Here is a 12,189-nt window from a genome sequence, read left to right on the forward strand (position 1 = left end):
ATCAACATGTCAGCCCAGAAGCCAATGTTTTTCGATTCCCTTTTATTTTTTTCAATCTTTCTGAGTTCAGTACTTTGCTAGTAACCACATGTCTTCTGAGGGGGCTAGTTATCTAAGACTTCTACCATGGCACTACAATATACAATACCGAAACAATATCGTGTACTGTTAGACCTACATATTACGCAAAGACAACTTGAATCTCCTGGAAGACAAAACGCACCTCACTTGACAATATGGAATAAAGCCCTCTGTTACTTCAGTACAACACGAAAGCTATGCGTGTCTATTTTTTCTAAAGATGACAGGAATTTCTTCATTCTGACAAATTATTAATAGGCCGGTAGCCAGGTTTTTAACCTCAGAAAAGGATTTGTTTCATCGTATGATAGTGTGAGCCGAAGGGCCTCTGCTGGTACGACTTCTTGGTGACCCCTTAACTGGTCTTAATGACCCCCGACTTGAAAAAAATTGCCTGGAACGCTGCAGTTTAATAATAATAATAATAATAATAATAATAATAATAATAATAATAATAATAATAATAATAATAGTTTAATATAATAGTTTAATACTTGTAGTGCGCAAATTCCATTTACATATGATCAAATGCGCATAATACCACCCAACTCAGTCCCTTCGTACCACAGGCTACCCAATGTACGCTCATGGAGGGTCTAGTTTTAATCTTAAAGCACGTGTTGGCTGAGTCTAAAGCCTGTTTTTCACTAGCGACGCAAGCAAGTAAACAAGTAACACACGCGTGCGCATTTACTTGTTGTTAATGAGTGTCTATTGTTCTAATAAAAGGCTCTAATTAACAACAAGCTACTGAGTTCGCGTATGCTTCTTGTGTTTATGCTTGCGTCACTAGTGAAAAACAGGCTTAAGACTGTAAAACATTCAGTGGAAAAAGAGTCTCAACCAGCTTTTGATGACGCGAGATGTTTGTACAAATGCGAGGCCTTGTCCGAAACAAAGTGCTCGCGTCCGCGAGTAGAGAAATGACGAGCGGTTTCGCCAATGTAACTTTATCCAGCCATGGTTAAGCCTCATTTACACTAACAAGTTTTCCTTGACAAGTTCACTTGTCAAGGAAAACTTGCCGACTGTACACACTAGCAAGTTTTCCTTGACAAGTGCACTTGACAAGTAACTTGCACTAGCAAATATTGTCCTAGACAAGTGTTCTTGTTCAAAAACTAGCATGCTAGTTTTTGAACAAGGAACCTTGACAAGGAAAAACTTGTCATATTTTTCCATTTACACTGCCAAGGAAAACTTGTCAAGGAAAACTTTCTAGTGTAAATCAGGCTTTAATTAGAGGGGACTGGTTTGGAAGCTCGGCAAACATCAAAGGAGCTAACAAAGATGCCAATATTTAGGTTGGAAAGTGCACAATCTCTTGTTTTGCGCTCTTACACTATGCATGAATTACGTGGTTAGTTCCTCAGTACGGAGTAATGAACTATTGTGTTTTGCACACGGTCAAGGCCACAAAAGAGAACAAAAACCTGCAACAAAGAAATTTGTCGGGTTTCATAACCATTTCCCTCTATTAAATATGATCCAGCAAACGTAAATTTATACACTATACGAGCGAGTGGAGACCCTGTGGCACAAAAAGTTTATACTAAAAAATGAAGCATTCAAAATGGCGGAAACTAAAAGGACAACGTGAAGAGCTTTGGAGGAGAAAATACACTTTTTACACAATTTAGACGGTATGATTTATCGGCCAGACAAAACCGGCCGACAAATCTTACCGCGTAAACCGGCCTTTAGACTTGTACACAACTACTCAACTTTATAACCTAAAATAACTATTCAAAACTGGAAACGTAGTATGGTTAGTTAATTAAGAACCCTGACTGAGAAAAGACTGCTAGTGTTCTGGAGGCTATCATTCGCTTGTACATTTTGTTTTGGCAACGTTGGGATCACGCCAACCAGACTAGTAAGTGGATTTTTGCAACATTCATTTTTATAAGCTCCCTTATAATGGTATTGTTCGGGGAATAAGTGCACACTCGAAGCTATCTTGAACACAACAGTTAATTAGCTTTAATTTATTGACACACCCAATTTTCACAGCACTTGCAATTGTTTGTTCTCATCTGGTATAACAAGCGACAAGAAGACGCCGTAAAAACCTACAAATAAACTGCGAATTACACTCTGAATTAAACAACTGACGGGAAGCGAGTTTTTACTCACCATTTGATGAGAACACTGTCACTACAGTAAGCACAAATCGATTCGCGGTTGGAAGTTTGTCAGGCAACATCACGATCAGGTTCACAAAAGAAAACATGCCGGTATACCGTTGGGATTGGCATGGACTAATAAATAGGGAAACTATTGTTGAGGAATAGCCTCAAAAGGTATTTTCTACTTTTAAGGCAAAATAGTTCATCATTGTGAAAGATATTGTGCCACAAGGTCTCCGCTCACACGAAGTAGTGTATAACTGAATTTACTTGTGCTGGATGGATACAGTTACATTGGCGAAATCGCTCGAGTCGTCATTTCTCTACTCGCGTACATGAGCACCTTATTTGGGACAAGGTCTTTCATGTGTACAAACATCTCGCGTCATCAAAAGCTTGTCGAGACTCTTCTTCCACTGAATGTTTCACAGTCTTAAGCCAACTCGCGTTTTAAAATTAAAATAAAGGAAGCTTTGCATATCAAATGGCACAAACCTACTCCTTTAGAACCAAAACAGCTACAACATGTTGGCCTGTCTCTTTCAGTTTAGTCTTGTTGGTTATTCAGTTTTAAATTACAACGAACCTTTTTTTTAACGGCTTAGTTGCGATAAGTATCTAAGTATCTTAACTAATCCACTTACTTAATTAGTCTGCTTTCTGTAAGTATGCGAATGTGTATCAATGTAACCATTGTATTTTTCTTATAAACTTAAATTCAAATTGTGCAACTCATTCAGACAACTGAAGATGGCATAAGGATGTCGAAACATATCTTGTAAAAAAATTTAAAGTGTTGTTTTATCCCTTCAAGAAAATCAAAGTCTGTTGATCACTTATGCACAGTTTGTTAAAAAAAACTGGTGTTACCCTGCTGGACTTCATCCCTTACTGAGCAAACGAACGACCCACGACCGGCATTACTCAAACTCAGCAAACTTGTCTGTATATATTAGATTTTCAGTATAATTTATTACATGATCTAAGCTGACATGGACGAGCTCTTCTAAGTGATAGATGACGAGAAGGAGAAACTGGAGCGCTTGAGAAATAGAACCCCTCACTCGTTTTGAGCACAACCGATAATCCAAGATGGCGGCTATAGACCGTATTCATAAATTGCGGCCAAAAAATTATTCTTTTGTCTTTGATCATACATCCTCACTAGTCTCACTTTGGAGCAAAAGCTCTTTTGAATTTGTTCGAGCCAACGAGGCTAGAGAAGATGATTAGCATAAAGACAAAAGAATAATTTCTTGGCCGCTATTTATGAATATAGTCCATGGCGAGAATGGATATTCCCAAATAAGGTGAGACACTTAGTTTTGTGTATATAAAGTACCAAACCATCTTACTAAAGTTTTACTTCACCAAACCCTAACCCTAACTCTAACCTGTATATGTGTCACGAAGTGTCTCATCTTATTTTGGAGTATCCATTCTTGTCACAATCATAGCAAAGCTGAGATGAAACTCGTGAAAGAGCAGTGGTGAGAGCACTCGCCTCCCACCAATGTGGCCCAGGTTCGATTCCTCGACTCGGCGTCATATGTGAGTTGAGTTTGTTGGTTCTCTACTCTGCAGCGAGAGGTTTTCTCCGGGTACTCCGGTTTTCTCTCTTCTCAAAAACCAAAATTTGGTTTGATTTGCGTTAACTTGTTAATTTCAATTTACGGTGTCCCCGATTAGTGCTATTCGGCGCTAGAAAATTAGACACTTAAATAAAGTTCCTTTCCTTTCCTTTCCATAAGTAAACATTTTTATGACTCAATTTGACACTATTATGATTTGTTTTTCATAATTTTCATACCCAGTTTCATGTTACACAACATCCGTGTTTTAAGGGTTGATGACCTCATTTCGCCGTTTAAAAAAATAAAAAAAGTTGTTTTACTCTGGACATTTCATTAGTATCTATAAAATAAACAGAACATAACGTGGCCGTTTGAGGATACAAATTTCATATTCTCGTGTTTACGGTATCTGTCACTCGTTCGCTGTGCTCACTCGTGAGAGATCAGGCTCGAAGAAAATATCCCTACGTGGCCATGTGATGCGCTTTGCCATAAAGTTAGCCTTGCTAAAGAGGTGCAAATTCTTACCTAAGAATGTTTTCGAAGCATTTTATCTTACTATAATTCTACCGACTGTCACCTACGGGTTACCTTTGTGGGGATGCTGTAGTAATAAGGAACTGTTTAATTCAGTAGAAAAGCTACACAGTACATCTGCGAAGATAATTTTTAATTTAGGATCAGACACCCCGCATACAGAGGCCTTAAAGATAGCGAATTGGCATCCACTCTGCTACAAATATAAGATTGCATTAGTAAAACTGATGCACAAGGCTCACTGGGAAAATCTGCCTTTGCCATTATGTGACAATATAATCTGTAGACAAACATCGAAATATCCGTCTAGGACACCTGACTCTGTCTGTGTACCTCGCTTCAACTCAAGATTTGTCCGTTTTTCGATTAGATATAGAGGTGCGGCTCTATGGAATAACACCTTGGCCAACGATCATTCAATTGTAAACGCGAGTTGTAAAACTTTGTCAACCAAGTTGAAAGATAATGCAAGTTTCTTAGATTTTAATTTTTATGCTACGTCAATTTCTACTACAGATTTTAGCGACCATGATTATGTATATTTTTAATTGACATGTATCTTTCATATACAATCGTAATTGCTATTTAGTTTTACGGCTCTCTTACACCATAGGGATTTTTAGTTTAGGCGTATAATAGTATGTAATTTAAGGGAATCTTATCTTATTTGTAAACACACGACCCCATAAGCTTATAGCTTTAAACATTATTGTGTTTAAATAAAGGTATATCTATCTATCTATGTATTCTACGCCTGTTCATCAAAAAAAGAGTGCGTGCAAGTATGAATAACGTTCAACCTAATTGTAGGTTGCGGTCGCATTAGAGAGATAACACTAGTCTTAAACTAGTTCTATTGTTCAGTGTTCCCCTAGGGATTCAAAACCCCACATAGTTGACACTAGAGGACTGTCAACACTCGTCTGGTGTTACACTGTCTTTCTCTCAAAAGTGACCTCAAACATTGATAAGCAATATACCCTTGAGTATAGATGGTTTGCAACCAACCTCTGGAGACAAACAAAACAATTGTGTAATTTGCAAATGCTGGTGGACAACAATGGTGTAATAAGCACTTAATGACTGGCCCCATGGGAAACAATGAGTTTTGTTTCCCCGAGACCCTAAATATTCCCCGAGGCGAAGCCGAGGGGAACATTGAGAGTTGGCCTCGGGGAATATTGAGAGTCCAGGGGAAACAAAACTCACTGTTACCGTGGGGCCAGTCATCAAGTCTTTTGTTATACCTCCCAACTCAAACTAAAACAATACACGGATTTTACACAGAATTTGCCGCTGTCTCAAAGGTGCACCTTATGATCACGTGCGAGTCGAAAATGTTCAAGTCGTTGTTTCCCTTGGGAGTTAGTGAGTTTTTTTCGTCCTAGGGAGTCACTGAGGTTTGATCCATGACACATGACACATGACACGTTCTCCTCCAATCGGAAAACGTATTTGAGTTGGGAGATATAACAATGTACAATTATTGGAGGACGAACAAAAGGGGCTGATAATTATTTTTAATTATTTAATAAATAATAATTATTATTATTATTAATTAATTATGAATTATTTATTTAGGGATTTTTTGGTTTTCGTTCCCTAACACTGCAGCCATGACGTAATGTGAAAATCAGTTATTGTCAAATGATCTACATTGCCAAAACAAAATGTACAAGCGAATGAGAGGCTCCGGAAAACTAGCAGTCTTTTCTCAGTCAGAGTTCTTAATTAACTAACCATATTTTCTTTTGAATTGTTTATTTTAGGTTATAAAGTTGAGTAGTTGTGAACTTGTCTAAAGGCCGGTTTACGCGGTACGAATTGTCGGCCTCTTTTGTTCGGCCGATAAATCATACCGTGTATATTCAGGGGTACCCAACGTCAATTTTCGGAAAATATCTGACGACTTGGGATCTATAATTTTCGGAACATTTGTTGTAAAATTTTTTGCTTGCCTACCTGTCCTATGATTTTCGAACATCTAAAAAAATGGTATAATTGCCCATTTTTAACGGATTTTCACCCTAAAAAGGTCACCTAGAATTTTCGGGAGCCTTTTCTCTGGCTGAAATTTTCGAAAAGTTAAGTTTTATTCCCTATAATTTTAGGATCACTAGACTTCCAGCTAGGAAATCCAAACAGATGAAAAATTTTGGGGGGATAAAAATATGCCTATATCTACCGTTTAAATACTAAAATACGTTTGACAATGCTATGCATATGTCTAAGTGGTTTTGAATTATATTCTCGTTGGGTGCCCCTGAATATTAACAAATCATTCACATTTGTACATTTACAAGGCCTAATTTAGAGATAACAAAGGGATAATAAACTTTTTTATTTCTCTCAAAGAGTACGCACGCTGTAATTGGCCAATTCCATGACATGGCGGACTAATTTAAAAGTTGGTTTTTATTGCAGGATTTAATGATCTGTAAATATCAAAAATATCTCACTAACAAATTAAACAACAAATGTAAGATCCGTGCCATTTCAAATGAAAAACTGCCGAACCTAACCATTGGTTTCCCCTCACGTGATAACCATATTTTTTACGAAGTAAAAGAAAACAAAATGTTTGCATACGAATAAAGTTCAGTCCCCGGAGGATGTAAAGTAACATGGCCACTTGACTTCCGCTCCCGTTTTCACCAACAACAGTCCACCTAAGGACTTCCATCAACTACCTCGAGTTGACCTTGAAACCTGCCCCGGAGTTTTTTAATAGCAGAGTCGCATATCCCAAGACGGCTTATGATCTCGAGAGCATCAAGCTGAAAGCGTTTTGTCCCCATAGCGTAGAGGTAAGGGTTCGTGAAGGAATTAATGGGATACACAAACACAAGAAAGAACTGAGCGGTACGAACGTTTATAAGCGTTTTTCCGTATATTGCTATGAGGCTCAAGAGCGCTATTGGAAACCAACAGGCAAAGTTTGTGATCACCAACATAGCCATTCGTTTGGCCACTCTCGTTTCATCGCGGTGACCGCTATCCCCAGCGCCGGAAAGTCCAAGACTGCAGTACATTCTACCATAACAGAACAGCACGAAGAAAAACGCTAATCCGTTGGTGGCCAATAGCAATGTAACATAGATCTTTGACAAGGTGCTTTCTACATCAAACGGAAGACATATCGCGACTTTCTTATAACTGCTGACTCCTACTTGGAGCAAAGGAAGAGCAGCCAATGTTATCGAAAAGATCCAACCAATTGCTATGAGAGCAACGATCTGTTTGATGCTAAGATGTTTCTCACGTTGTAAAGGATGTACAATGGTGAAATATCTTTCAACTGTGATTATTGTAAGCACAAATACAGCTAACTCCGTGGAGAATATGGAGACGAATCCAGCCACTTTGCATCCTGTGAGGTACTGCCAGCGATAAGCGAAGTTCTGGTATTCGCCAAGCGAGTAGCGATCCGCGATGACTAACATGCACAAAAACAAGCCCATGCAGAGGTTCGCGAACGCTAAATTGCACATCAGAATTTTGGTGATGGAGATCTTACGCTTACTCATAAACAGAACAAAGAGTTTGAAGGAATTCCCCAAGACGGCAAATACCATCGCTATCCAAGAACACACGCGCAGCACTTGCGAACCAAGTAAATCACCACAGGGATTGAACACGTCTTTCCGCTGTGCAGACGTGCAGGTCACTTGTTGTATCGGGGGTGACATTGTTTCCAGTATAACGTTACTAGGATCCACGCATGCGTTAGGAGGTAATGGCACAGCCCTTCTTCCATTCCTTTCATATGCATACGAGACATTGTTCGGCTTCGATGTTGCTGCTGTGGCTCTTGTTGTTGAAGATGTACTCCCGGTAGTCATTAGAGTCGGACGGTTGGTAGGGCAGATTATTCCTGAACGACCGTTTAATGGAGAAATTGGCGCATGCGTCCCCACTTCAGGCGAATAATGTTTCATGGTGGTTATAAGACAGCAGTGAAAGGAATATTCCACAACAGCTTTTTGGAGACTTACAAAAGGGACTATTGGTATTTCGTACAACTCTTTCGCCCCTTTGATGTAGAATTTTTCTAAGCTCTCCAAATTTTCGCCAGGTAAATGAGATATTTTTGTTTCCTGAAGGTCCCTGAAAGGAGCATATGTAACCTCAACTCTTTTTTTTTAAAAGTTAACCCATTCACATCCCTCAACTGAATAGCCTACTGATGAAGAACATATATGCTTAAACTCCGTGTATAAGAGGATTTTCTAAGTGAAAGATCATTGAAAAAGAGAAATGATGCCGGCAGTTATGAAGTCAATTTAAGCAATTGTCTCTTATAGAGCGTTTTCACTCACGTGATCAGTAACCTTGTTTTTCCACCAAAACAAAAGAAAACGTTCGCATGATAATAGAGCTCAATAGACCATATTCGTATTCCCAGTATTGGACTGGAATTAGCTTGCAATGGAGGCTAATGCGGGGGAATATATTAAAAAGTATTTGTATTTGAAAAGATTTCCCCGCATTAGCCTCCATTGCAAGCTAGTTCCAGTCCAATACTGAGAATACGAATATGGTCTATTCCCGGAGGATTAGTTGGGTATACCAACATGGCCGCCATGACGTCACATGAAAACACTCTATGGACACGATCACATGACCTCTGTGATGCCGGTGCAATGATCTACCAACTGACCTATGAAGTCACAGTTAAAACAACTTGAGAGTTGTAAAAAAACCGGGAAAAAAATTAATGAAGTACTTCCATGTATTCTCTCTATCATACTGACTTGTTCCCCGATAAAGATGGGATTAGCTCTGGGGCGGCTTCATTATTAAATGGTGTAGCAACCTCGTTCCCAACGTCTGTCATCTTCTCGTCTCGCGCCCTAAAAGGGACGGGCGAATGCGAGACCCCTGGGACCGACGCGCGTTTGTGGTAGAGCAGGGTACAGCGTAATCGCGTGGTCGTGGGTTATAGTTCCGTGATATCCTGGATTTTTTCAACTACTGCTTAATGCGCCGATCAAATCGAACAAACTCCCCCCCCCCCCCGGGCATTTGACTATCGTCTCTGCCCGGGGAGTGGAGAATTTGACCTTTGTCTGCGTGGGGTGGGGAAAATTGAACCGGAAGTCTCAGGTTTCAAATAATTGTTTTTTTCGGGCGCCGAAGTCGCTAACAGCTATATAAAACACGTGTTTGGACGAGATGGAAGAGTTTAAAGGAAGAGATGTAGCATTTGTGAGCGATTGGCTTACAAAAAAGGTCCTCAAAAGGGGTTTATTAAAGACGGGAGGAGCCGACGACGATTGTTCTTTAATAGGGTATGACAGATAAATCCTTCAAATCTGACGATAGAGTAGGGCATTTGAACACCATTTTGGCCCGATGGGGCGGGAATTTGAGTGATAAAATCTTCAAAAGTTCAAATGCCCGGGCTTTGCCCGGGGGGGGGGGGGGGGGGATTTTGAACTTTCGAGTTGATCGCCGCATAACGTATTTGTTCAATTCACTTTAATGATCTTTCATTTAGCAAAAACTAAATAGCTTACTATTACATCTGCCGTACTTGTAGGTTACCAACCAGGAGTCCATGAGTAGGAAGCGGTACAACTTTTCTGTGCATTTAGTCAAAATTATGACAACTCTACTCTACTCTACTGTGTTCGTGTAACGGCGTTTTCACAGACCGATTTATTTTTAGGTTGAATTTCCCGCGAATGAGACTCCCACAGGAGCCCGATGACCAATTACAAGAAATTAAGCTGACGTCATAGGGTCACCGAACTGGAACTGCCTTTGTTTTTTGACCTAATTCGCGGGAAGGGCTAGCCTAATTCGCGGGAAGGGCTAGTCTAAAAAAAACCTACTTGTGAAAATGCCGTTTCACAAACGCTGTATGGAAGTTGAACATTCCAGATGGGCTCCTGCGAAAGTTTATTTCCTTGCTCTATGATACAGCTTAAAGTTACGAAGCGTACAACACTCACAATACTCGAAGTTTAGGTCCTTCAAAAGCTCTCGGATGTATTTTCTGCAGTTTACTGCCTTTCGTTAGGAATCTTCGAAGGAAAACACAACAGCATTACACGTTTAGTGCAAGATAAGGAAAACATACTGGTTTCTGGTTTCTCTCCTTACGAGATTTTGGTCATAAAAAGTATGTCTTTTTTTCTGGATTTATAATTGTAGAGGCGTTTTGACCGTGGAAGATATTAAGAAGCTTAAGCAAGGAATACGACAACGGCCCATCGCAAGTATTTCGTGATTATTCCATCTTGCTCACCTTGTACAATACGGGCGAACTATCCTGTAACTGGATGGGGTACGAACGGTTTTAAAGTAAAAATAGAAGATGATTGGTTCATTGTTAAATGCTCACGTTGTCATCACGTTGTTTCACGTTTTTTTGTGAAGTACGGCAGAAAAATCACGAAAATTCGTGCTGCACGTGCAGCACGAATATTTTTCCTTTTTTAACCAATGATATTTTTGCTTTGTGGCATTGTGGTTGCCGTAGCCGTTGTCTTTGGGAACTTAAGCTGCGACAACGGCGACGGCAACGAGAATGTCATCTCAAAATATAAATTCGCGTTATTTTAATCGTTTCGTGACTATTTCAACCTTTTTAATATGACAAGGGCGTGGTAGTTCTTCAAAATTGACATTGGTCGGAACGACGGTTAATTTATGGGAAGAAATGAAAATATATCCTCAAGTGCTGGCGTTCTTCATAAAACCTCAAATTTGGCTATTTCACGTTGTAGCTCTGCTGACGACGGCAAAGAATCGAACAAAAGTGAAAAACGCACTAAGCTATTATTTTTGCCTACTAAATATGTAAATTTGTTTCGTTCTTGTTGCCGTCGCCGCTGTCGTTGCTTAAGCTCCCTAATATCAGTGATAACACAAACACAGTGGTTGGTTGGTGTTCGGAGGACAAAGGGATCGAATATCGCAAGGGATTGTGGGGACAACTAGTTTCTATGCCGATTGGAGGTTTGGGCATCATTTTTATACGAAAGCCTCCATACCGTGTTCTTCCAAACAAAAGTGTAGATTTGAAACAAGCAACGGAAACTCTTGTAACATTCCCCACGAACGGATGCTTGTTATTCAATCGTGACCCCTTTCCCTCTAATCCCTAGTCCGTAGTGCGCGCATGTGAAAATACAACTTACAGTTCCTTAAGTTTCTTGTTCTTTTCAAATACTAAGCCTGGCAACTCCGCAATATTCGTCTCACCAATGTAACTGGAAATTAAAAGAATTAAAGTAAATGAAAGAATACACCATACTAGGCTTTTGTATTTTTCTTTCTTTTTCCTCTCCACAATGGCTACGTCAAATGATCTAGCAAAGGGAACCTCTATCCTCCATACTTGGCCTAGGAGTCAAACCTTTCCCGAGTAGATTTATTTATAGAACGCCTCCCAATTGGAAGATTCAGCACGCCCACTGTTGCAAAAGACAATAAAGGAATGAAAAGGACCTTTATTTAAGTGTCTGTTCATTCTAGCGCTGGAGCGCTAATTGGGGACTTCGTAAACTGAAATTAACAATTAACGCAAATCAAGTCAAATATTGGTTTTTGATGAGAGGGAAAACCGGAGTACCCGCAGAGAAGAGGACCAAGAAACTCAATCCACACATGACGTCGAATCTGGGAATCGAACCCGGGCCACATTGCTCTCACCAAAGCGCCATCCCTGCACAATCAAACAAAGCTATCTCAGCCTCAAGCGAAATACGATACTTTTCGCGGCAAACTACATTTACTTGGGAAAGGGTTGATTCGATGAATTAGTGGAACTAGAGGCTCCCTTTGAGCTCCTGTCCATTGTGAACCGATAGCAGTGCATTTCGTATAAAGTACTAAACGCTTGTTGGTGTCACCGTGAT

At 39.8% G+C, this 12,189-nt stretch overlaps 1 protein-coding gene across 2 annotated transcripts in view; it reads right to left on the reverse strand.

The window, feature by feature from the left end:
- Positions 1-4,787: 4,787 nt before the first annotated feature.
- Positions 4,788-12,189, reverse strand: part of LOC137985380 (probable glycoprotein hormone G-protein coupled receptor) — a 21,264-nt gene continuing 13,862 nt past the window's right edge. For both annotated transcript variants that reach the window (XM_068832987.1, XM_068832986.1), the window contains 3 exons: positions 11,470-11,541; positions 10,279-10,350; positions 4,788-8,428 (listed from right to left, as the gene is read on the reverse strand). In XM_068832987.1, coding sequence (XP_068689088.1) covers positions 6,991-8,428; positions 10,279-10,350; positions 11,470-11,541 — 1,582 coding nt within the window. In that variant the 3' untranslated portion in view covers positions 4,788-6,990. The remainder of the gene's footprint in view (positions 8,429-10,278; positions 10,351-11,469; positions 11,542-12,189) is intronic.

Source organism: Montipora foliosa, chromosome 14, assembly GCF_036669935.1.
Source record: "Montipora foliosa isolate CH-2021 chromosome 14, ASM3666993v2, whole genome shotgun sequence".
Taxonomy (NCBI): domain Eukaryota; kingdom Metazoa; phylum Cnidaria; class Anthozoa; order Scleractinia; family Acroporidae; genus Montipora; species Montipora foliosa.